The sequence below is a fragment of the Pangasianodon hypophthalmus genome, chromosome 14, assembly GCF_027358585.1.
Source record: "Pangasianodon hypophthalmus isolate fPanHyp1 chromosome 14, fPanHyp1.pri, whole genome shotgun sequence".
Lineage (NCBI taxonomy): Eukaryota > Metazoa > Chordata > Actinopteri > Siluriformes > Pangasiidae > Pangasianodon > Pangasianodon hypophthalmus.
In genome coordinates, this window is record NC_069723.1 from 13670297 (window position 1) to 13695093 (window position 24797).

Consider the following 24797-nt stretch of genomic DNA (forward strand, 5'->3'; position numbering starts at 1 on the left):
CCAGCTTCATGATGAACTTAGAAAATAGCTTATTATCTTTATATTTCACAGTTCGTTAGTAAGTACAGAATATGCACCTTATTTTTCCATAATTTCAGGCTGGGTTTAGACGTGTGTTTTACAATAGGTGTCAAACATTGTGACTAGGTTGATATTCCATTATCTGTATGTGGAAATTATGTGCAGTGGTTGTTTGAATTGCTTTCGTTTGGCAGTCTGATAATTTCCTTGTCTTTCACATACACCTTTCAAATCTTCTTGGTTTGTGCACACTGTCACTAAATCTAGATATCCCAACACTTGTAATAGTCATGCCAGATTTCAACAAGCTGTACAGCCCACTGATGCATAATGAGATAATGTCAACACTATAGAGACACTGATTTCCAATTTCCAACCAGTTGTTGGGGAAATCTAATTTCTTTTAATTATTTTAATCATCTTATGATGAATATTCACAATTCTATTCATGTTGTGTGCAAGTTTCCTCACTTGATTTATGTTTTTTTTTATTTAGGTATACAGACCATTGAGGTATTATCCTACTGTAGTGACGTAGTGTGCTCAGAGTATTACATAATCAGTGGCCATTTTGACAGAAAAATACGCTTCTGGGACAGCAGGTAAGAAAACATCTTTTATTATTTAAGTAAACATATGATTAAATAATGGTTGACTTGGAGTATTACATGTTTCATATTTACTCATTACTTCTGAGATGGTTTGCCTTTTCTTGTGTATATCATGATTCTTTGTAAAAGAATTACAAAGAACAGAATCTACCATTATTATTAATTGTAACAGGCTTAAACTTGAAACTGAAATTGGACTGCACAATAATTAGTTTATGAATGAATTACATACCACACGTTAAGCCAACGAAAGGCGGTACTGTTTGTCTTATCGATATTTTCATAAACGCATGTGACTGAATTTCAGCTTCAGAGGAATTTCTTTCTCTGTTTGCCTGTGGCTGATTTTAAACTACAGTGTAGTGTTTTGAATAGATTATTTCAAGACAGAGGTTACATTGCTTAAGCAAAATTTCAGAGCAGGATTAGTTAATTGTGATACAATTATTAAGCCTGAGGTGTGTGTTGTAATAGTGACAATGGAAAACTGATTGTCAACAGATGCTCCTTGCAACCTCACTTGGAGGACAGTTCTGTGGTGCACTGGAATTAATGAATACAGCTGAATTTTTATAGAGATATTGGCACGTTATTTGTGCTTTAGAAATTAATAAAATTAGTTCAGTGTTCTACCTGATGACTATTTTTATCTGTGGTAAAATGCTACATACCAGAGATTTTGATGAAAATCTTCTTGGATGTGTTTAATAGTAATTACATTCGTTCTCAACTTCAGTCCTAGGGGCCTGCTGCCCTTCTCTAGTTTTTGGGAGTATTATAAAGGTAGCTCTGTAAGGCAGTGGGTCCTAGAACTGAAGTTGTTTTGGGTCATGTATTCATGGATTCATAAAATCCTTTCACATACAAGGCAATGCCATAATTATTATTATTTTTTTTGTGTTGATTCTGTACTCCAACACATTTGACTGGAAACTGACTACAGCAGAATGTCAGCTTTATTTGATTTATGTCTAACATTTGGAGAACTGTATGTGGATTAAATTATAGTTTTTACATCATGAAAAAACTAGGAGGGGGATGTTCCACTTTGGAATTGCCCTGGGTGAGAGGTGCAGAGCAGCAGTGGGAGTACTCATAGCCCCTCGGCACTGGTATGTTAGAGTTTACCCTGGTGAACAAGAGGGTGTCCTCAATTTGGCTTCGTGTCGGGGGATGGTCTCTAACTGTTGTTTGTGCTTATTAACTGAACATCAGTACAGAGCATTCAGCCTTCTTGGAGTCCTTGAGCGGGGTGCTGTAAGGCGCCCCTACAGGAGACTCCATGGTTTTACTGGGGGACTTTAATGCTCACGTGGGTAACGACAGTGAAACCTGATTGGGTGGAACGGCCCACCTAATCTGAACCAGAGTGGTGTTCTGTTATTGGATTTCTGTGCTAATCATGGTTTATCCATAATGAATGCCATGTTCAAACATAAAGGTGTTCATAAGTATACTTGTTATCAGAGCACCCTAGGCTGCAGTTTGATGGTCAACTATGCGGCTGTATCATCAGATCATCATGAAGCATAATGTAAACTGTAAATATCGGTGGAATGAGTTGTAAAATATTGAGATTACTGAATCACCCAGATTAAAAAAATGAACTAATGTGAACTAGTTAAAAAGGTGAAACCCAGATTAATAATGATTAATAGCTGTTAATATGAGACTACTGAGATATTGCTAAATCATATGGAGAGCAAGTGTGCCGCCTGTGGCCCCAATCTTACAGAGGTGCTGTGTGGTCGCTTTGCATGCAAGTCATAAACAAACCCAAATGATGATACCGCCAGTATTACAATATCTCTGGCAAATTTACCATCAGTATACACATTGAGGATTTAAAATGTGAAATACATTCTAAAACAAAGACCTTTTACAAATACATTCTAAAACAAAGCTGCCTATGGATGTGATTTGTTTCAAGCCAGAAGTGTCATATGATTCCTGTGTGGAGCTTCTGCATTTAGAGATTTCAAGAAATGAACATATTATTCAGCCCACGCTTGAGCCCTTGACATCTCTCATTCACTCCAAGCAGCAGTAACCTCCAGCTGCTGCCCTGCCAACTGCTTGCCTGTCGCCTAGCAACCATCAGCCCACACACTAATTGTCTCCTTGAGTCCCTAAGAGCTGATATGTTCTGTAATATGGCATTGAGAAAAATAAATCAAAAAAGATTTGTACAGGGCTATTGTGATTTTTGACATTTGCCAAGTGTAAGACCATGCGCAGACACTCACCCACTATACATGCCACCCTTGCTAAATTGATATTATATTTGTGTTTGACTGGGTTTCAGCTATGTTATTGAAATAAATAAAAGGTCATTAAACATAATACACTGCTTTTATAAAATATGGTTTCTGTTATAAGATGTAGTATTAGCAAAACAGTACTAATATGTAGTAAAGTCTGTTCTTTGTGATAGACATCATTACGATGGACCTATTATAACCAAACAAATTGGGATCATTGTTGTTTCAAATTAGGAGGTTTTACAGATTACTCTCTGTGATTTGTGCAGGTAAATCAAACAGGCTACACTGAGACTTGCATGAAATAATTCTGCTTAAAGGCCTAAGAGAGTATAGATGTTTATAGACTTAAAACCACTAGAAAAGGCCAATTTATTTATTGTCATATAAACTGAACAGTTTAATGTGTAGGTCCCCTTTGTGCCACCAAAACAGCTCTGACCTGTCAGGGCGTGGACTCAACAAGACCTCTGAAGGTATGCTGTCGTATCTGGCACCAAGACGTTAGCAGCAGATCCTTTAAGCCCTGTAAGTTGTGAGGTTAGGCCTCCATGCTCAATTGGATTGAGATCTGGGGAATTTGGAGGCCAAGCCAAAACCTTGAACTCTTTGTCATGTTCCTCAAACCATTCCTGAACAATTTTTGCAGTGTGGCAGGGTGCATTATCCTGCTGAAAGAGGCCACTGTTATTAGGGAATACTGTTGCCATGAAGGGGTGGTCTACAACAAAATTTAGGTAGGTGCTAAGTGTCAAAGGAATACCAGGACCCAAGGTTTCCTAGCAGAACATTGCCCAGAGCATCACACTGCCTCCACCGGCTTGCCTTCTTCCCATAGTGCATCCTGGTGCTGTCTCTTCTACAGGTGTCATCTACATGATGTAAAAGAAAATGTGATTCATCAGACCAGGCCACCTTCTTCCATTGCTCCATGGTCCAGTTCTGATGCTCACATGCCCATTGTAGGCACTTTCAACATTCTGACTGGTCTGCGGCTACGCAGCCCCATACGCAACAAGCTGAGATGCACTGTGTGTTCTGACACCTTTCTAACATAGTCAGCATTAACCTTTTAAGCAATTTGTGCTACAGTAGCTCTTCTGTGGGATCAGATCAGATGGGCTAGCGTTTGTTCCCCTTGTCAAAATCGCTCAGATCCTTACGCTTGCTCATTTTTCCCACTTCCAATACATCAACTTTGAAAACTGACTTTTCTCTTGCTACCTTAAATATCCCACCCCTTGACAGGTGTCACTGTAACGAGATAATCAATTCACTTCACCTGTCAGTGGTTTTAATGTTATGGCTGATCAGTGTTTCTTTTGATTGTATATGACCTAACTGCTTTGATTCTGTGTCACTGTAAAAGCAAGATGAGAAAAGTATATAAAAAGTATAATTGAAAGTACTAATAAAATAAAGTATAATAGTTGAATGTGGAAGTCACATGAATTTTTAACTGCTTCATTAAAACATTTTTGTGCACTATAAATGTTCATGATAAATTATTTTGACAGTTAAAATGTTTATATTACAATGATAAATTTATAGAAATCATTAAGTAAATGCATTTTTATGTCTGTCCTGTACAGTTCAAAATGGGTGTCTATGTTGGACACTTACAGTGAATTGTATGAAATATGCAGCATACAGAGAAATGTCTTTTAAGAAATTTATCATAGTAGTATCAATATTTTCTTTATTTAAATTCATTGTTTTCATGTATAGATTTTAGTATAAAGTGATTAATTTATTGTAACTTAAAATGTTTAAAAGTCCATGAGGTTTCTGTCTTTGAATTTTTTTTTAAAACCACTATTTATACATATTCAGTACAGTTGTTACATTATAATCTTAAAATAATTTGATGGTATCTGATGCATTATTATGTTGAAAAGTGGTTTGAAAAAAAATTCAAAGACAGAGTTCACAGTGTTCTTTATCACTTCTTCTCTGCAATAATAACTATAACTTGCACCATATTCCTTCAGGGCAGCGAGCTGCACTCAGGAGGTTCCCCTACAAGGCAGGGTGACATCACTTGACATCTCACCCAACCACAGAGAGTTACTAAGTTGCTCAAGAGATGAGAGTCTACAGCTGGTGGATCTGAGAATGAGTAATACCAGAATGGCCTTCCGGTACAGAAAATTTATTCACATAACTCAGAACATACAGTCAGGTCCATAAATATTGGGACAGTGACACAGTTTTGGTAATTTTGCCTCTGTACACCACCACAGTGGATTTGAAATGAAGCAGTCAAGATATGACTGAAGTGTAGACTTTCAGCTTTAATTCAAGGGGTTTAACAAAAATATTGCATTAACCGTTTAGGAATTACAGCCATTTTTTACAGAGTTCCTCCATTTTCACAGGCTCAAAAGTAATGGGACAAACTAATATAATCATAAATATTAGGATTATTTTTATTACTTGGAGGTAAATTCTTTGCAGTCAATGACTACCTGAAGTCTGGACCCCATGGACATCACCAAATGCTGAGTTTCCTCCCTTGAGATGATTTGACAGGTCTTTACTGCAGCCATCTTTGCTGCTTGTTTGTGGGTCTTTCTGCCTTCAAATTTGTCTTCAGTAAGTGAAAAGCAGCTCAGTTGGGTTGAGGTCAGGTGACTGACTCGGCCATTTAAGAACATTTAATTTCCAAGCTCTTGGGCTGCTTTCACAGTATGTTTTGGGTTGTTATCCATCTGTACTGTGAAGCGCTGTCCTATCAGTTTTGCAGCATTTGACTGAATCTGAGCAGAAAGTATAGCTCTGTACACTTCAGAATTCATCCTGCTACTTCTATCAACAGTCACATTATCAATAAACCCCAGTGACCCAGTTCCATTGGCAGCCAAACATGCCCATACCATAACACTTCCTCCACATGTTTGACAGATGATGTGGTATGCTTTGGATCATGAGCCCTTCCTTTCCTTCTCCATACTTTTCTCTTCCCATCATTCTGGTACAAGTTAATCTTTCATCAGAACTGGTCAGGCTTTTTTTAGAGGTTTTTTAGCAAAGTCTAATCTGGCCTTTGTGTTCTTGAGTGTTAGCAGCGGTTTGCATCTTGAGGTAAACCGTCTGTATTTACATTCATGAAGGTGGCTCTTGATTGTAGACTTTGACAATGATAGGCCTACCTCCTCCAGAGTGTTCCTGACTTGGCTAGATGTTGTGAAGGGGTTGTTCTTCAATAAGAAAAGAATTCTGCAATCATCCACTTTAGTTGTTTTCTGTGGTCTCCCAGGCCTTTTGGTGTTGCTGAGCTCGCCAGTACATTCCTTCTTTTTAAGAATGTACCAAATTGTTGATTTGGCCCTCCTAAAGTTTCTGCTATCTCTCTGATAGGTCTGTTTTGGTTTTTCAGCCTAATGATGGCCTCCTTCACTTGCATCAACACCTCTTTGGACGGCATATTGAGAGTTCCCATGAACAGCTACCAAATGCAAATTCAACACTTGGAATCAGCTCCAGACCTTTTATCTCCTTAATTTATCATGATATAAGGAGGAAACAGGCCACAGCTGGCCATGAAACTGCTTATCAGTCAATTGTCCCATTACTTTTGAGCCTGTGAAAATGGAGGAACTCTGTAAAAAATGGCTGTAATTCCTAAACGGTTAATGCAATATTTTTGTTAAACCCCTTGAATTAAAGCTGAAAGTCTACGCTTCAGTCACATCTTAACTGCTTCATTTCAAATCCACTGTGGTGGTGTACAGAGGCAAAATTACCAAAACTGTCACTGTCCCAGTATTTATGGACCTGACTGTATATATACATATTCTAAATCTTATTATTACAGGTCTGTGAATTAAAAAATACAGTTTTTATAAATTTTCTGGTCATATATTATATATATTATCTGTAAAGATGTAGTAGTATATGTCCTAGATAAGATACATATCCAATATGTGCTCATAATGAGAATGAAATTTGTTATTTTTTTATTGTTTGTGGTGGCTGTAGATCATGCATGTGACATTGCTGATGTACCCATTTAAGTAATTTAACATATGGGTCATTTATGAATGTGAATATTGTCAAGATCCCATCAAAAAATGATCAATTGGCTTGTATTGCTCAGTAATTGAGCAGTAAGACTCGTAATATGAACCTGGCCAGACAGTTCTAAAAAGCTGTGCACATTCTGCACATATAATAAAGTAATCAATGAATAAGTTCGTAGTCAAGAAGTTAGTGCTGAACTTGCAAACACATTAGTCTCATTAATTATACATTCATCTGTAATCGTTTGTCAGAGGTGACTTAATGGTGAGGAAGTAAATCATTTAAGCATAGAACCATTCAAGTATTTGTCAGCAATGCAAAAGTTGCAGAATTTAGTAATTCAGGAGTGCTATGCACACAGGTCCCAAAACATAAACAAAACAACAGAGTGCATGGTACAGTGATTACATTACAAAGAAATCAGTATGATGGATTTATCACTAATAACACACCTTGATGTACACACATATGCATATTCAACAGGAAAGAGGTGAGGGTGGTTTTGCATCAGTGTTTAGGTGCTCTGAAAACCAGGTGAATTAAAAAAAATTGAGTCAATCTGCTGAGTGAATAAATCTGGACCACAGGGCAATTGTAACACCAAGCAGTATTCACTGTAGGAGATGTAAAGGATCAGTGGAGATTTGGTGGAACAGCTGGTAAGGAGGCACAGGTCAGTAGCAGCAAAAGGAGAGAAAGAAGGTAATGTTGTGCTTTGGGTAGGAGGAGGCGTATGCAGTGACATTATATTCATTCATTTATTTTTAGTAATTATTGGAGGCCAGTCCATTGCAGGATGCCAGTCGCAGGGTACTATAAAGGGCAATTTTATTGTAGCCAATCCACTTCCTGATTTGTTTTGGGAGATGGAAGGAAACATGCAAAATTCTGCACAGGCAGTTACTCGAGCTCGGGATTGAACTGAATGGTCACACTTCAACACTATCCGCTGCTTCACTGTGCTGCCCTGTTGACCAGATATTATTATAGCCAGAGTTTCCCTGTGTATGAAACTTTAATACCAAGTTTGCTATAATAGCAAATCTGTTTTAAAACATGAAGTTAACACTTTTTCTTGTTCTTTCCTCATGATCATCCTAGGGCAGAAGGTTTCAAATGTGGAAGTGACAGCACCAAGGCTATCTTCAGGTAGGACACAGAAAGACTAAAATGGGCTTAAATTTAAAATAATAAGAATAAATTGCTTGATAGTCATTGTTATTGTTGAGTTGTATGGCATGATTGCTTTGGTAAATTATTTTTAGAAGTTACATTTTTATACTTTATGCTTCATAAAGCATAAGAATCCATGTACAGTATGTAATCAGTGTAAAATGTTTGAAAAAGCTGTCAAAGAAAATAATGGGTTAAAAGAAGTGACCTTTTGAATATTCTACTTGCATTTGTACAGGTCAGACAAATTAAGAAAAAAAGGAAAGCTTGAAGCCTTCATTTAGCTATCTCCTCCAAAACAGACCTTTTTTCATGTGTGGCCATACCATTTTCTTATTGTTAACCATGTGCGATGTGTAATAGCTCAGTGTAATATAAGACGAGACAAGAAAAGGAAGAGAATGCAATGCAGAAATGACAAAGGCTGAAGTCCCATTTGTGGTTCTGGTCTGTGGCTCACTCCCAGTTGAATCATACACTTAGCAGTTTCTATGGCAACAGCAGGACCAGAATGCATTGAGTCATTCTAAAAGGTCTGTGTAATCTCAAACCAGAGAGGGAGGGGCTAATGGATATGGGATCAGAGCAGTCTTATTAAACATAAATGCACAAGACATGATTCACAAATGTATATCTTGATTTATAAATAAATGTGTTCACAAATTCTTTCCCATATACAGGAAATAAATGCCAAGAAACAAAGAAGAAAATGAAAAAAAAAATGCAAAAAAAAAAAAAAAAAAAAAAAAAGGTATTTTTTGAAAATACTGTCTGAAATGGAAAACAGGACAATTATATTATGTCTGCAGTCAGGCATACAGAATTTCTGTGAAGGCTAGTTTTGATCAGTGTAAGACTATGGGTTACTCTCAGAACTATAACTGACACTGCCCTACATTCTTAATTCTGCATTATCATGAAGCAGACAGATGGTCAGGCAATTGGCAAATAATCATCACAGACACAATACTGGAGACAATACTGGAGACTAGTGAGCCAAAGTAACACTGAGAGTTTGGGATATTTAAAGGGAGTAGTGTGATTTCAAACTGATGAGTTTCATTAGTAATCAGGTGACTTTGAGTGGGGATATTTGACTGTAGATCATGTGATGAGTTTGTGATCTGAGGATCGTGGGAGTTGTAGTATGCAACTTCGGGAGTTGCAGACATGGGCATATGGCATGCATACTTCATCATTAAGGACAAATAATTTCTTTAAAAATACCAACATTGTTCAAGGAGAGAAAAAAGCTTCCCGAGCAAATATCCACAGCGTGATGAAGCCTGGGTAATGAGGAGTGCTCTTATCCTTCAGTAGTTTGTCATGTAGATATTATTTTTCAAAGGGGATAAAATGTTTGTCAACCAATTTCTTAAAAGATCTTTAAATATTAATATTCTATTAATGTAGCATATTTTAAAGGAGGCATGCGCATATACAGTAAATATGTTATTGACATCATTATACTGGTATTGCATACAATAATGGTATACAAATATTTCAGTAGTGATTAACCAAGATTTGCTTTTTTCAATTGTCTTTAGTCCAGATGGAAGTTACCTGGCAGCTGGCTCTGCAGATGGTGGTGTGTACATCTGGAACATTAGCACAGGCAACCTGGAAACACGGCTACAAGACATGCACAGGTATCCAGAATCCCATTAGTAACCTAAAATAGTTTCTTGTTTTATTAATGACAAGAGAACAGAGAGAATTGTGTTTCATTTGTATAATAAATACAGTTTGAACTGCATTGCCAGTAGATGAATTTAACATTAATTGGCAATGTATTTTGAAATTGCATAATATCAGCTTGCCAAGGGGGTTCATTTCAGCTGAACAACAGGGCTGTTAACTCTGTGTGGTTCTGAGATTGTGTTGAGTTGAATAGAATTTGCTATGAATAAAGGGCCAGCCAGACCGCCAGACATTTTACAACTTGTATAGTGACAGAAGCAAGTTTGATTAAAGATATCAACTGAATTTTAAGATTACTTCATTGTGTGCATTACACTGTTTGTCATTGCCTTATTTACCGTCTTTTACACTAATCCTGCCATTTACACCAGTATAAGCACCAACCATATTCTCGGACAGTGTTACCCTTTATCTGCATTTTTGGAATGTGTTTTTTCAGTCCATGACATGACTTACATCATTTTCCATCAGAAATATATGCATGGATGTATTGTTTGTGACATACCTTGATTATTCCAAATCACTGAGATTAACAATACTTCATTGTGTATTTCAGAACCTCAGTTAATGCAGTGGCTTGGTCAATGTCAGGCGAGTATATGGTGAGTGTCGATAAGAGCCGATGTGCCACTCTGTGGAGTGACATCTGAAACTGGATTTAAGTGGCCGTACTCTCTGCTGCTGAATTACACACCAGGGTCAATAACATCCACACATCCTAGTCCAACATCTGTGGAACAGGGTGTTCTGTACACCAAAACTGTTTTTAAAAGAGCATAGAACCAAAACACCACAAACATGCTAAATTTGTTTTGGTCTGGCTTTATAAAGCAGTCAAGATTGATTAGATACCTTGATTTTTTTTCCCCCATGAATTATTGACTTAAAGTATGAAGCCATTTATTAGTGCTCCTTAAATATGTCAAACATTCACCCAAGCATATCGACAAATATTGAAAGCCTGGTGACAAAAAGACACAGATAGTAAGAAACTAGGTAGATAGGTAATGGTTGGTTGCATTCTGAGTCATGCTCATATTTCCATTATTAATATGATCTGTTTGAGTACATAGAAATTAGCTAATTATATTTTACAGTGTAAAAATAGATTTTGTACAATATGTCTATTTTGTAATGTATATGTTAGTATTGTGCAGTAAAAAAAACACACCAATGTAGACTATGTATGAGTACCTGATTTGTGCTGCAGTGCTTCTTCAACCACTCTGAAGGGTTGTTCAGTTTTCCTAACCACATGCATTTACATTCTCATTTGTTTAAGATATCCAGTGAAGTTTTTGCAAAGGAGTGTATAGATTTGTTTACATTCTAATTTTCAACCCCGTTGTGCTGAATGTTGTGGTTTATATACCGACTACTAGATAAATAAATTTCTTAACATTTTTCTTACCATTACGAAGTCCTATTTTGTGATTTCTTTGACAATACATTGTTTGCATTGTGCACTTCAGGGAGCCACTTTGGAGGATACATCAGCATGAATAAGAGTGTCAGCAAGGTTTTGCACACTGTATTTTTTCTGTGGTGTGTGGTTAGGCTCTGTGGTATACTGAATGGCAGGAAGTTTGAGGTTTTTTTTTTGAAGTCAGCCATTTGCTCATAACTGTTGACATCTACAATGCCATATAAATTTTTTTTAAAGAATTATGTTTTAGTAATGATAAAGTACTGCAAACTATGTTACCTAATAATAGCTTTATTAGTCACTAATGAAAAAAATACAGGCTATTCAGCATATGGGTTATAACATAAAATTAGATTTATTATCTGTGCTAATAAATTTATTAAGCTTGTCATTTTGATACAACTGTAAATTCCTCAAAACCATACTACAGCACAGTAGTAGTAGAAGTTGTAAATTATCTGGCAATCTTTGGGAATTGAACTGTTTAGATAAAGCTGTGCTGAAATTGATAGAGCTTGACTAGTAAGTACACTCAGCACAGTTTTATACATTTTAGCATTCTTTGTGAAAGTGCATCTCTAATAGAATTGCTTATTAACGGGACTATTTTTTGTATAGCATCTTTGAGTTTTAACAAGATGATATATAAATTAAACATTATTATTGCAAAGTATTTTTAAATTGTGTAAGTCGCTGAATGTCTGTGCTGAGGTTTATTTCTTTAAGTCTGTTTCTTATGTTTCAGTGAACCTTTGTGCCCATAGTGAATGTTTAGATTGAATTGTGCTTCTCTGTCAGTGCCTGCAGCATAATGTTGAGCAGAAAAATGTGTCTTATTTAGCGCTAGTTATCACCCACTCAGTACTGCTAGTACAGATACCCCTTCATTTCCAAAGAGGAGAGAGGGAGAGGGAGGCAGAGTGTCTCTGTGTGTGTGTGTGTGTGTGTGTGTGTGTAAGAGAGAGAGAGTCTGTGTATGCATGTGACAGAGGGAGAGAGCGGAAGAGAGTGTGGGAGGGAGATGGAGATGTAGCAAAAGCAGCAGCACTGCCTCACACTGGACCTCAAACAGAAGATTCTTAAATCTCAGGATTTCTGATGCAGTTTTTTTTTTCCAAAACGGTTCATTTGAAGAATGCCTAATTGAATAGCAACAGAGCGGGAAGTAGCCAAGCAGATCAGGGAATCTCCTTCTTTTGCTTCCTTTGGGAAGAGGGGGGACCTTTTTGACAGACAAAAGTGGAGATGCTTCTGTAATCAAATTCAGCTGGAGAGTGTTTAAACTGCAGGAAACATATCTACAAGACAGAGACTGTATCATCCTGCTTGTGTGCATAAGTGAATTTTCCCTTCTCCTTCTCAGCCCTCCATCTTTATTTTATTTTATTTTTTTTAATTTCTCTATTTCTTTTTCTGCAAGTTCAAAGCAGAAAAGGACACAAATTAATATCATGGGCGATAAAGGCACAAGGTAAGAAAGGCATTTTATCACAATAAATGCAGCAGGGGAAACCAAACATGTGGCAGAGTATTACATACCTATTCTATGCATCGTCTGTCTTTCTTGGTGAATGTTTTTATTTATATATATAAAACTTTATATATTTTATATCTCTCTAAGTACAACATTTTTTTCATCTGTGGCCAGTGTGATGTTTATACCTGGTCTTAGAAGATAAAGAATTGTGTATGATCTTTGAGATTTTATGGACAAAAATGGTTGAGAAATAACTCAACCCATAGACTTGCCTAATTTCTTCAGAATCACTATTTTTCACATTATATTATTTTCTAGGGTATATAGCAGTTCCTTCCTGTATTTGGAAATGTTGTAATGCAGTTGCCCTTTTCCATTTGTCTATTTTGTTCTTTAACACTGCTCTATCTGTGAAGGTTTTATATTTCAGTCAATGTGTCATGCTGCGTTTTGACGCAGCTGGTCACTACATGACTGTTGACATTTCACACATAGCATGGTACCATATCAACAGAGTTCTAAATTACTTGAGCCTCTCTGAAGAGGAAGTAAGCTATATGCCATATCTGTGCTCTCAGCAGGATAATGAGGTAATTATCCTCTTACAGTAATAGCAAAGCCCTCTGCTATTACTGTATAGTACACAGTGAAATATCAGCAACAGCTGGAGAGGAATCCTCCAGTGACCTGTGATGGATCCTTCCGTCAGAAATCCATTTGGTTGTTAAATGTCTCCCTGAATACAAATACATAGTGGCCAAACACATGGTAGGGAGATGCATTTTTTTCCACAACCATTTTATTTACATGTATTGATTTATTTTTTAAGTCCATTTTTAAGTGACTTGCTTGATTTGCCTGTTTTAGAGGCAAACATCCTCTCTAATGGCTGGCCATAATCCCATTAAAAGGGCAATTTATGTCTAAAACCTTATCTAGATTTTTATCTCTCAGTTTGTTTGTAAGGCTTACACAGTGAGCTTCCGTTTGTATGAAGGTGTATGTGGTTGTATGAATTTGTTTGTATGTGGTTCTATGGTTCTAAAAGTGATTATAAATGAAGTGAGTAGTATAAGGTAAATGGAAGTCAGGGAGAGAATAAATTACTTTATATATTTATCATGAAGGAACCTAAGTGGCCCTATATTCCCATGGATTGATGTGCACAGGAAATTCGTTTTTGCAGACATTTCTCATTAAATTATTTCAGTGCAGATATGTACTTTTGCATGGTTTAGCATAGGGATTATGAAACATTTTCCAGCCAGGGACCCATTCAAATGTAATATCACAACACAGACTTATTTTATGAAAATAATCTAAATATTCAGTTGTTAGACACATTAGCTAAATGTGTACCATTATATTTTTTTACTTATTGAAACCATTAGAGATTTTTATCCTCAGACTTTCCTCACACAGAACCAAAACCAGTTACACTGTGTTAGGAAATACTTTAAAATACATTGTATCATATTCCCTTGTTTTATTAAAATCGGTGTACTCAGGTTGACATTATTTATACTTGTTTTTAAATTACTGGTTTACTGAAGTTTGTATTAAGCCTTTAAGCATTTAATTTAATATAAACATTTAATTTAGCTGCCTGATAATTAGGCTTGTAATAATAATAATTATAATAACAATAACTTAAATAATTATAACATCACCTAACCTCACTTACAAAACCATAGGTTTGAACAAAATGCACTATATGGCCAAAGGGTGGGGAAACCTTACAGACATATATGCTTTTTGAACATCCCATTCTCAATTTAGTCTCCATCTTGAAGGTTTGCCAATAGATTTTGGAGCGTGGCTTTATGGATTTAAGCCCATTCAGCCACAAGAGCATTAGTGAGGTCAGGCACTGATGTTGGGCGAGAAGGCCTGGGGTGCAGTCCTAGGGCATTCCAATTCATCGCAAAGTTATTCAGTGGGATTGAAGGCAGGGCTCTGTGCAGGCCACTCAAGTTCTTCCACTCCAACCTTGACAAACCATGTCTTCATGGGCCTCGCATTGCACACATTGTCATGCTGGAACAGGTTTGGGCCTCTTAGTTCCACTGAAGGGAAACTGTAATGCTATAGCATCCAAATATATCCTATACAATTGTGTGCTTCCAACATTGTGACTACAGTTTAGTAAAAACCTACATATGGGTGTGAAGTAGAGGTATCCATAAACTTATAGCCATAGAGTGTAATTTTGATTCCTTAAATACTATGACAGATGGCAGAATTTAATGTCATTTTTACATATTAGTTAATGGTAGTAATGTTACTTCTATTTCAGTAAAAGACAGATTGGTTTCTGTTTCTAGATTCTTTTACTGTCTGTAGTTTACTATCAATAAAAAACCATTTTGATTACCACCTTGGGCCTCCCAAGCATGCATGGTTAATTTTACCCAAAAGAAAATAGCATCTGTTTCATGGCGTGTTTAAACTCATTTCTGTGCAAGTGTTCCTTGGTGAGCTTTGGTAGATGGAAGTTTAATCTTCTGAATCAGTAAAGTGGATTACACTTTTCACCCAGAATGAATATTTGTGTTTTATTATATGTAGCTCAACGACTGGATATTGATGTGCAGATACAGTATGACCAAAACTAAATGCTGAGGTCGTGTTTCAGATACTTTCTTCATCATTTTTATATTCTTTAATATTTTAAAGCTGAAATTGCTTTGTTAGGAGCAATATTAATTTTGTTCTCTGTTTGTTAACCTCCTTTTTTAACTCTAATTTTTTTTACCAGAGGCCAAAAAATGGAATTTCCTCCTGCTTTGAGGGTGCCAGTGTTCAGCATTGAATTTATTTGTGATGTCACACTCCATAGTAATGGTTAATGGCTCGTATGAAAGTGGAAACCCAGGACTTTAGAATTAATTAGAATTAGAATTTACAGTTTTCATAAGTATTTCTTTTTTAACCTAGCCTACTTGGTTTAAATGTTATAATTTTGTTGTGGCAGTTGTAGACAGTGTTTTCCTATCAAAAAAGCTTTAGTTGTGCTGTCCGTTTTATCTCTGTACCAATGTTATTGTGGAGAGGTGTGAATTGTTTGCCCAGCAGGGGGCTCACATCCCTCCACCTTCCCATTACCCTGCTCACTAGCAGCTAAACAGAGTCATGGTGCTCTGTATACAGAAACCTAACAGTGTCCTGACTAATCTTATAACAGTCTTGCAGCAATAAAATAATTAGTTTGTTCATATGCTAGTGTACTGCGAGAAAGGGGTAAACGATGTGACATTTAAGAAGAAATTGTAAACAAACAACAGACATTAGCTTGTGTTGTTGTAGCTGTCCTACTATTGTTTTTAGATTTTCAAACTTCTAATTGTTTCTAAGTTTCTGTACAAATAAAGATAGTTAAAAGTTAAGTTAAAACAAAGTTAAGGCAATCATTCTGCATGAATATTGGTGTGTACTATCATGAACATGGACAGACTTTAAAAGCAGAATCTGTTTAATCTCATAAAAATTATTTTTTCATGCCAGTTTGATTGAGGTTTTTTTTTTTTTTCAAATCAGCAGACATCAACAAACAGCAGATAGATGTGGCTACAAGCTGTTACACAGCTCATTTTCACCATGACACCTCTGGACTGTTTCCAATTATGGAAGTAAATACCCCCTCACTCCTTAAACTACATCCAATTTAATGTATTTCCTTTTTTCTACTAATGGGGGAAAATGACAAGAACATTTCAGTGTTAGTACACTAAAAACAAGATGTCCTTTAATACATACACAGTAAGGACTGATTGGAATCTAGCCATTATAGTGTGCTGGGCACATTGAGGAAATGGTCCTGCACATTGTCCAAACCACTAATTAGACTTCCTCAGGGAGAATGTTTTTCCTCCTCTCTCTGAACAAGATGTCACAGCAAACAAGCTTACAGAAATGGATCCATATTTATAAAAAAATTCTTCAGGTTAAAATGAGCTCCTCCAGTTAAATGCAAATTTAATGAAATTGTACCGCCTAATTAATTTTCCATGTGCTAGTAAGAGTCTTCCATAGTAAGAATTTACTTTTTTTTTCATCCATAATTGATTTTGCATTTCTATATATTCAGTACAGTATGTGGGCTGCAGCATAAGAGAAAAATGTTTTGTCATTTTTAAAAAGATTTTGTGAGGAAGCAGTTAGTGTGCTAGTGAATGGAAATAAATTTTAAATTCCAGGATTGCCAGAAATCCTTGTTGGACCCATAAGTAAAGCAATTAACCCTCAACTGATCAAATATGTGCCTTAGCATAGATTTTTCCCTACTTGTAGTTTGCCTTGGATACAAGGCCCTGACAAATAAATGTGTTGGTTTGTGTTTTACCTGAACACTCTCTGTTCATCCTGGTTGATTTTCTGCTTTGTAAAACTACTCACCACATACTAACAAGGTTTTAGTCTTCATCTAATGTACAGTAGAGTTTCAGATGGATTTGTGTCTTTGGTTTAGTGCAGCCCAAGCACAATACCAAGATACTGTGGATACATTATTTCCCATTGTTTTGTTCTTTTTGTAGTTATGAATGTCAAGGATCATTTATCCCAAAATGGGTTCTGCCTTCTGCTTTCCAAATGATCACAGCTGATGATATCTACAGTCAGTGAGATAGCTTTATTTCCTACCACATGTATCACTTAGCTAGATGTCATTATTTGGTGTAATTGGATAGGTTTATTAGGATAGGGTAGCATGACAGTGTACTAATTAACCTAAATGAATAAGTAGTTGTTGAGTTAAAATATCTCTTTATATTTGTTTGATTTATTGAAGTTGCATATATACAAGACATGTAAAATGGTTACACAGATTGCTAATCAATACTAGATGTGACTGTAATGCTGGAGCATTGTGTCCTATCTTTAAGACTCTTATAGTATTTATGTGTTAGGCCAGACTGCGCCAGAAACCATGGCCTAATTTATTCCCATTAAGCTGCTATAAGAACTCTACAGACAAAGCCAGTATTGTAACTCTAAAGCCCATAATTGTTGCTACTAATTTTAGTGTATTTCCAGGTAACTCCTGCGAGTGGCAAACCCTTATTATTTCTGCTTCTTTTTAAAAGTTGGTGTAACCACCACAAAAATGAACGATGCTTTAAACTGAGCAATGACAGAAAAGGAATTCTCTTCTCAAACACTACGGCTGTGTTCTTTCATAACAGCTGTAATACTGACTTCTTTGTAGCACTGAATACTTATGAGCAGATTTATCAAATTTTGCTGTGTTGTTACATTCAGGAATTGGGTTCATAAATGCAACATGCAATGTGTTTTCTACTCATTGCATTGCTGAACTTTGGAATTGTCTTACTATTTTCATATATAGTTTGGAGAAAGTCAAGATGCAGAATATTGGGAGGCAAATACCTGAGAATTGCAATAATTACAACTTTAGAGATTTTTTTTTTGTAATTTAAAGTAATAATTCACAAGTAGTAATTCAATGATGGACTTAATATCAAAGTACAATAATCTTTGAATCATAAAAGATCATAAGCCAGTATCATTATTTCACTTCACATTAAGAATTTATAGAACAAGGGTTAGTATGTCATGATGTATGTCTGCAGTGTTGACATCTGTGCAGTGCTGAACCTGAAATCTGTGGATTTAAGCTGCCCTAAATGGAACAAGCTCAAGTGATGAATGGGAATGTTTAAATATACATTCTGCCTGAGCAACTGAAACAATTGCTTTGACACAAAACAAGATACAGTTTGGCAGGAGACATGCAAAATACATACAAACAGAATTTAAAAATTCATTCATCTTCAGCAACCGCTTCAACCTTGTCAGGGTCATGGTCGATCCATAGCCTATCCTGGGAACTGTAGGTGCAAGGCAGGGTACACCCTGGAAGGGATGCCACTCCATTGCATAAAAACAGTCATACTAACCCATGCAAATAATACCAATATATTTATCTAAAATTGCTCAATATATCCTGTTAAAATTTTTTCTTGTTTACTCTCATAATTTATATAATCAAACTCAAACATTTTATATAATGAAAACATCAAACAGTAGGCTAGATACTGAATATATGATATGCCAAGCACACATTGAGCTGATTCAGCCACAGAATTCAACAGAGATGCCTGTGCATTACAGGCGCATACACTCATTTAAAAATTCATACACACTTTAAAGTCACTTACTGCATGCTTCTGGGCTATTAAGACTTAGAGTGAACTAGTGCACTGAAAGGGCTTAAAAGCCTTCTCAAGTTTGTGGTTCCACTTAGGTTAGATTTCATGAAAGCTTGTTGTTGTTTTTTTTTTTTTTTTGAGTTATGTCCAGTCCACTTTCGCACATCACATAATGTCTTTATAATGTCTCAGCACTTAACTGGCATGTTGCATTTTTTATTTTTGCATAATGAACATGGTCCTCTAATTCAAAAGGCATTTTCTTTTTTATTTGGAAGACAACATATTTCTGTATTCCTCTAGAGTGGTTATAGTCCATCTGTCTGTAGTTTTATAATCAATAAAGATGAGTGAGTGAAAGAATCATATGTTTGGTCACATTGGGGGTAGCCACAGCCAATATCTCATAAATCTGACCTGGCAGTTTCCCAAGTCAGTATTTTTTTCCCCTCTTGTTCAAATACAAGTAAACCAAGCTATAACAATAGTGAGACAACTTGCGCACCTATTGGCTTAAATGTAGAGATAAACATTATTATTCTTTCATTACTGCTGGCTTTATTTCTACCTCCTCAAACAGTTAGTTTGCAGCTACTGACTCCTAAAGCCCTAATCTTAACAGTTTACAGATAATATGTATGTTAAGAAAATCCCTTTCTGTAAGTTTTGATCTTTGTGTACCTTGGAAATGTAACTTTCATCAATGTCACCTATGTGATAAGCTGCATTAAAACAATAATTAGATAGCTTTTTATTTATCCACACTTTGGGCCTTGTTTATCAATCTTTTACTAAAGTTGTGTGTAAATGTTTGCCAGCTAAACTAAAAATTTCCAGTAGATTTACAAAAGTTGCAGAAATGCTGATTTTCTTCGTACTTGCATGCATATGTTGATGAATATCCAGTGTTATGACTTCCTAATTGGCTGCTGTTGTTGTCAAAATTAGCGTCTAGGGAAGTAGGAAGTCAATCTGTCAGTTACTTAAGGAATGAGATGCGTGGAGTAATGAATCACACAGAAACCGGAAAATGCTTATCAGAAAAACTTTAGTGAGGAATTATGTCCATCAAAACACTCGATTGCTTTTCATATTTACAGTGACGATAGAAACGTCAAAGAGTAAGGGAGATGATGTTTACAAATTATATACATTGAAAAAAAACAACCGTGTGAGACATGAGCGGAGCTGAAAGCAAAGAAATTATTAAAACAAAACGCATACTAACTCCAACCAATTCAACGCTAATCTAAACAAAAAGAAAAAACAAATCTAACTACGCTCACTAACAAAACAAATACAGGCATTAGCTCCTGCTCCTATCCTAGTGTTTTTATACAAGCGATATTCTACATGTTGCTTTGTGTAGGTCACGTGACATACTAACCTCGTCTCAACACAATGAGTTGAGAGATAAATCCAACCGTCAACTCTTAAAGAGGGAAAAGGAATCAAAATAACAGCTTAATCAGGCAAACAGCAATTGAGTCAAGTCAGAGGCAGGTGATTACAACATGTTAAGTAAGGGAGCGATCAGAAATAACTCAAAGTAAACTAACAAATCACAATTGCAACAACTCGGGAAGGATGGACAGCGTGACAAACGAGCTATCAGAAAAAACACGCGCTCCTTGCGTCATTTCCGAGTCCTTATAGTAGACTGAGGGTGCCTGATTGGTTCAGAGAGGTGGGTGTCATCATGTTAACAGGGAAGATCGACCGGTCGGTTGTCTAATCCCAGGATCTAAAGGTGGTAACGGTCAAAACAAGGCAGACAGAAAAAAAACAAACCTCCCACAATATTACGGGACGTAACACCCACACCCTTAAAAACAAACATACATGTTTGACAAAGACAGAATTAGCATACTAGTCTTTAAACTCGGGACAGCGCATCTGCCACAACATTATCCATACCTCTTTTATACTTGATCTCAAGGTTGTAGTTCTGAATGATGAGGGACCATCTCATCAACCTCTGGTTCTGGTTAAACATACGTGAAAAAAAAGTTAGTGGGTTATGATCAGTGTAACCTACTACAGGAAGAGCAGAGGAACCGACGTACACCTCGAAATGTCCTACTTGTTTACCTAAATAGGTCACAGTTGCTTTGCCGATCTCGCATTTGGATAGGTTTAATGTCAAAAATGCTTTCTCTAGACGTTCAAATACGATCTCCAACAACGATACATGTTCAGACCAACTCTGTGAATAAACAATCAAATCATTAAGATAGGCGTTACAGTTGGGCACACCAGCAAGCACTAAACTGACCAGTCTTTGAAATGTAGCAGCGGCATTTCGCAACCCAAACGCCATAACGTTGTACTGCAAAAAGCAGTCTGGGGTCACAAAAGCTGAAATCTCGGATGCTCTAGCGGTCAATGGAACTTGCCAATATCCTTTAAGTAGATCGAGTTTACTGACAAACTTTGCTGATCCTACACTATCAACACAATGTTCCATTCTCGGCATTGGAAAACAATCAGGTATCATCACAGCATTTACACGTTGATAATCTGTACAAAAGCATTCAGTGCCATCTGATTTCTGCACTAATAAACATAGGGAACTCCAAGGGCTAATACTAGGCTTAGCCAGCCCTTTCTCCAACAAGTACTGAGTTTCCTGTTTCATTATGCCTCTCTTAACAGCGTTCACCCTATAAGGGTGTTGTTTAATGGGCTGTGCATTACTAACTATAATATCGTATTGTAGCATGTTTGTTAGTGTAGGAGCATCACCTAAGATAGAAGAAAATTTGTTAAGAAGCTCAACATCTTGCCTTTGATCATCATCAAGATGACCTAGAACATTTGACAAGTTCGCAAGAGTTTCAGAGTTTGATAACCTGGAAGACAGCAGCGGTGCATCAGAATCCAAAAATCCATCCAGGTCAGCACTCTCCTATTCCATAGCTGGACTCATCTCACACGCAACACCTACTGGAACGACAGCATCACTTCTTTCTTCTGTGGTAAGAGATTCCGCAGCCTCTCTAGCATGATAAGCTTTTAACATATAAATATGACACACTCGCTTTTGACGCTTTCTATCAGGAGTTCTCACTACATAATCTGTATCACTCTTTTTCTCTAAGATCTCGTATGGCCCAGAAAATTGTGCGGATAAGGCAGAAACAGGAACCAGAAGTAAGACCAATACTTGATCACCTATTCACAGCACCTTTATCATAACATGCTTTCATTTCCCCCTGAACTTTACACAAAGCTTCTCGAGCCCATGTACAAGATTCTTGTTGTCTTTCACGAAACTTACATACTCTAGCGCATTTGTTTTCTCACCATGCTCAATGCCTAACATTTTCTCTTTCAATACTTTCAGAGGTCCCCTCACCGTATGTCCAAAGACCAACTCTGATGGACTAAACTTGAGAGACTCCTGGACTGTTTCTCGAATTGAAAATAAAAGCAATGGAACTCCTTCATCCCACTCGTTTCCTGTCTCAATACAATATTTCCTCAGCATTGTTTTTAATGTCTGGTGGAATCTTTCCAACATTCCCTGACTTTCGGGATGATAAGCGCTGGATATACGGTGTGTAATGTTTAATGTCTTAAAAACTTGTGAGCACATTTTGGACAGAAAAATGGTTCCTCGATCTGTCTGCACAACCTTTGGTAAGCCAAACGTAGTGAAAAACTTTAATAAAGTTTTAACAACTGCTTTGGCTGTAATTTTGTGCAGCGGAATAGCCTCTGGATATCTGGTAGCAGCACACAATTGTGAGCAAAAACTGGTTACCAGACTTAGACTTTGGTAAAGGCCCCACACAGTCTACAATGACATGCTCAAAAGGTTCGCCCAACACGGGGATCGGAATCAAAGGAGCCGGTGGAATCACCTGGTTAGGTTACCACTTCAGAACTGGGGAAATCGTCTTGCCTATCGAATAAACACAGCAACCACACGTGCCACCACAGCACCAAATCACCCGTTGTGAACACTGCAAGCCGATAGCCGCACCAACCCCACACGGAGGACTCTGGCTAATGCTAGCCCCCTAATTCTGAAGGAAAAAAGAAAACAAAATATAAGACACAACCAAACATACACTTAAATAATAACCCCAATAAAGAAACATTTAGCTTGGGCTGTTGGAGGAAAAGAGCAAGTCAAACTGCTCACAAAAATAAACAAAAGAAAGAAAAATTCAAAATACACAACCACATACACACAAAAACACAACCAAATAGTACTGACAAACACGTCGCTATTCGCCTCCGGTACCCCTCCTCAAGTCCCACATTCACCGGATGCTGAAATGAAATGGTCATCCAATTAGCCCTGAACGCATCCATAACCCACGCATGGTTCTAGTAAAAGGCAGAAGGTTGGTCGAAGAGTACAACTCATTAAAAAAAAGGAAGCAATCCAATCTGTGCCGGCGCTCCTAAACAGCCAGTGAATAACCCATGCTCGTAGTTGCAGCTCATACAGATGAACAGCGTCGCACTGAATCAAGCAGCGCCCCACCAAAAAGCCTGCTGCAACACCTTCCAGCCCCCGTATCACTACTGCGACTGACAATGCACCCCGCCCAACGCGCTCGGCGGCGTACAAATTAAACCCTCGCAGAGATCAGCCTTCACTCAATGCATCCGTAGTTCTCCTCAGCCACGCTCCAGAATGTGCACCCGGCACACTAAAATAGACATCACTTCCAGGACCCAACTGGACGCACTTAATTAGGCGTCAGTCCTATCTCCTTTTATAGCCACAAAGCGTACCCTATATCCGCCCCTCATACAAAAAATGGCAGATCGCATCGCCACATTCATTATTGTGTTTTGTTTCATTGGATCTCTTATCATGTCTAAGTTAAGATAATGCTACTAAAATTATAAAATTAAACTTGCACTGATTTGCATGCACTGATTAATTGAATGGATTTTCATTCATAAGGACAATTCTACATTTTATCACAGGTTAATGTCTGTTTGATGTCTACATCTGTCTACATTGAAAGGTGAGCAGAACAATCACAACTGTTGACTGTGTGGCTGTAACAATGGACTCAGAGACACTGAGTACAGATCCATATGCTCAAAGTTTATTTTACAGAAGTCAAGGTCAAGACAGTATAGGTCGATGCCAAAAACACAGAAAGCAAATAAATCCAAAAACAGTAGCAAGGGGGCAAGGTCAGTGGGCAGAGCAAGTTCGAAATACCAGTAATCAAAATCCAACAAAGATCAAAGGGCTAGGCAAGGAACAAAGTCAAGAAGAGACGAACAAGGCCATATACAAAATCACTATCCAAGAAACATGGCTCAGTACATACATGATTGCAGGCAAACATTAAGTCTTCACACAAGTCCATGAACAAAGAGTTCAAGTCCATGTTCTTATTATATTGGATACTCAGGAAATGATCTGGGTAACTGAAGAAGTCATTAAAAATTCTCTGGTGCTCTGGTGCTCTGGAGGGAAATTGCCTGGGCTAGATTTTACAGTGGTAAGTCTACTTTTTTTGGAACAGACATTTTAAATTATACTGCAAGAATTGTAAACTTTTTGTTGTTAGCTCTAACAATTTTGAGGCTAGATAGTGATTAGTAATAAAATTTTGTGTAGTTCCATTGTGTGTTACAATGAAAATCAATCACTCACTATATCCACCTTAATTTGTGGTAGTCCCCAGAATAGCAGATTTGTAAAATCCACTTTACAGGGTTGAATGTAAGCATATGCTTAAAATCCTTAAAGTACTTCTAATAAGCATGCTGTTAATGTCATTACAAATGTATATGTCCTGAAATAACAGAGCTAATCCAATAAAAATTTTAGTGGTAATCATCATCGTGGTTCTATTTCAACTCAGGCTTGATTTTCACTTCCATTAAATTAAGATATTTTTATAGCTTACTCTTTTGCTTAATAGCCAGAAAAAAAGTTAATTCAAGTAACTT

General features: G+C 37.0%; 2 protein-coding genes and 1 long non-coding RNA gene across 4 annotated transcripts in view; 2 read left to right on the forward strand and 1 right to left on the reverse strand.

Annotated features, from left to right (window-relative positions):
* The window catches only part of LOC113532559 (protein Atg16l2), a 28821-nt gene extending 17618 nt beyond the window's left edge, over positions 1-11203 (forward strand). Inside the window, exons 14-18 of one of the 2 annotated variants that reach the window (XR_004579536.2) lie at positions 518-623; positions 4885-5034; positions 8023-8065; positions 9637-9738; positions 10347-10418. Coding sequence is in view for 1 of the 2 variants with exons in the window: in XM_026923967.3 (XP_026779768.1) it covers positions 518-623; positions 4885-5034; positions 8018-8065; positions 9637-9738; positions 10347-10440 (500 nt within the window). In the remaining variant the exon portion in view is untranslated. Of the gene's footprint in view, positions 1-517; positions 624-4884; positions 5035-8017; positions 8066-9636; positions 9739-10346 lie in introns of both variants that reach the window. The other variant, XM_026923967.3, reaches the window with a different exon arrangement.
* The window catches only part of LOC117599099 (uncharacterized), a 69223-nt gene that overhangs the window by 21036 nt on the left and 23390 nt on the right, over positions 1-24797 (reverse strand). The window lies entirely within an intron of this gene.
* Positions 12206-24797, forward strand: part of arrb1 (arrestin, beta 1) — a 32664-nt gene continuing 20072 nt past the window's right edge. Inside the window, exon 1 of the mRNA XM_053239934.1 lies at positions 12206-12687. Within this exon, the coding sequence (XP_053095909.1) occupies positions 12668-12687 (20 nt within the window). The 5' untranslated portion in view covers positions 12206-12667. The remainder of the gene's footprint in view (positions 12688-24797) is intronic.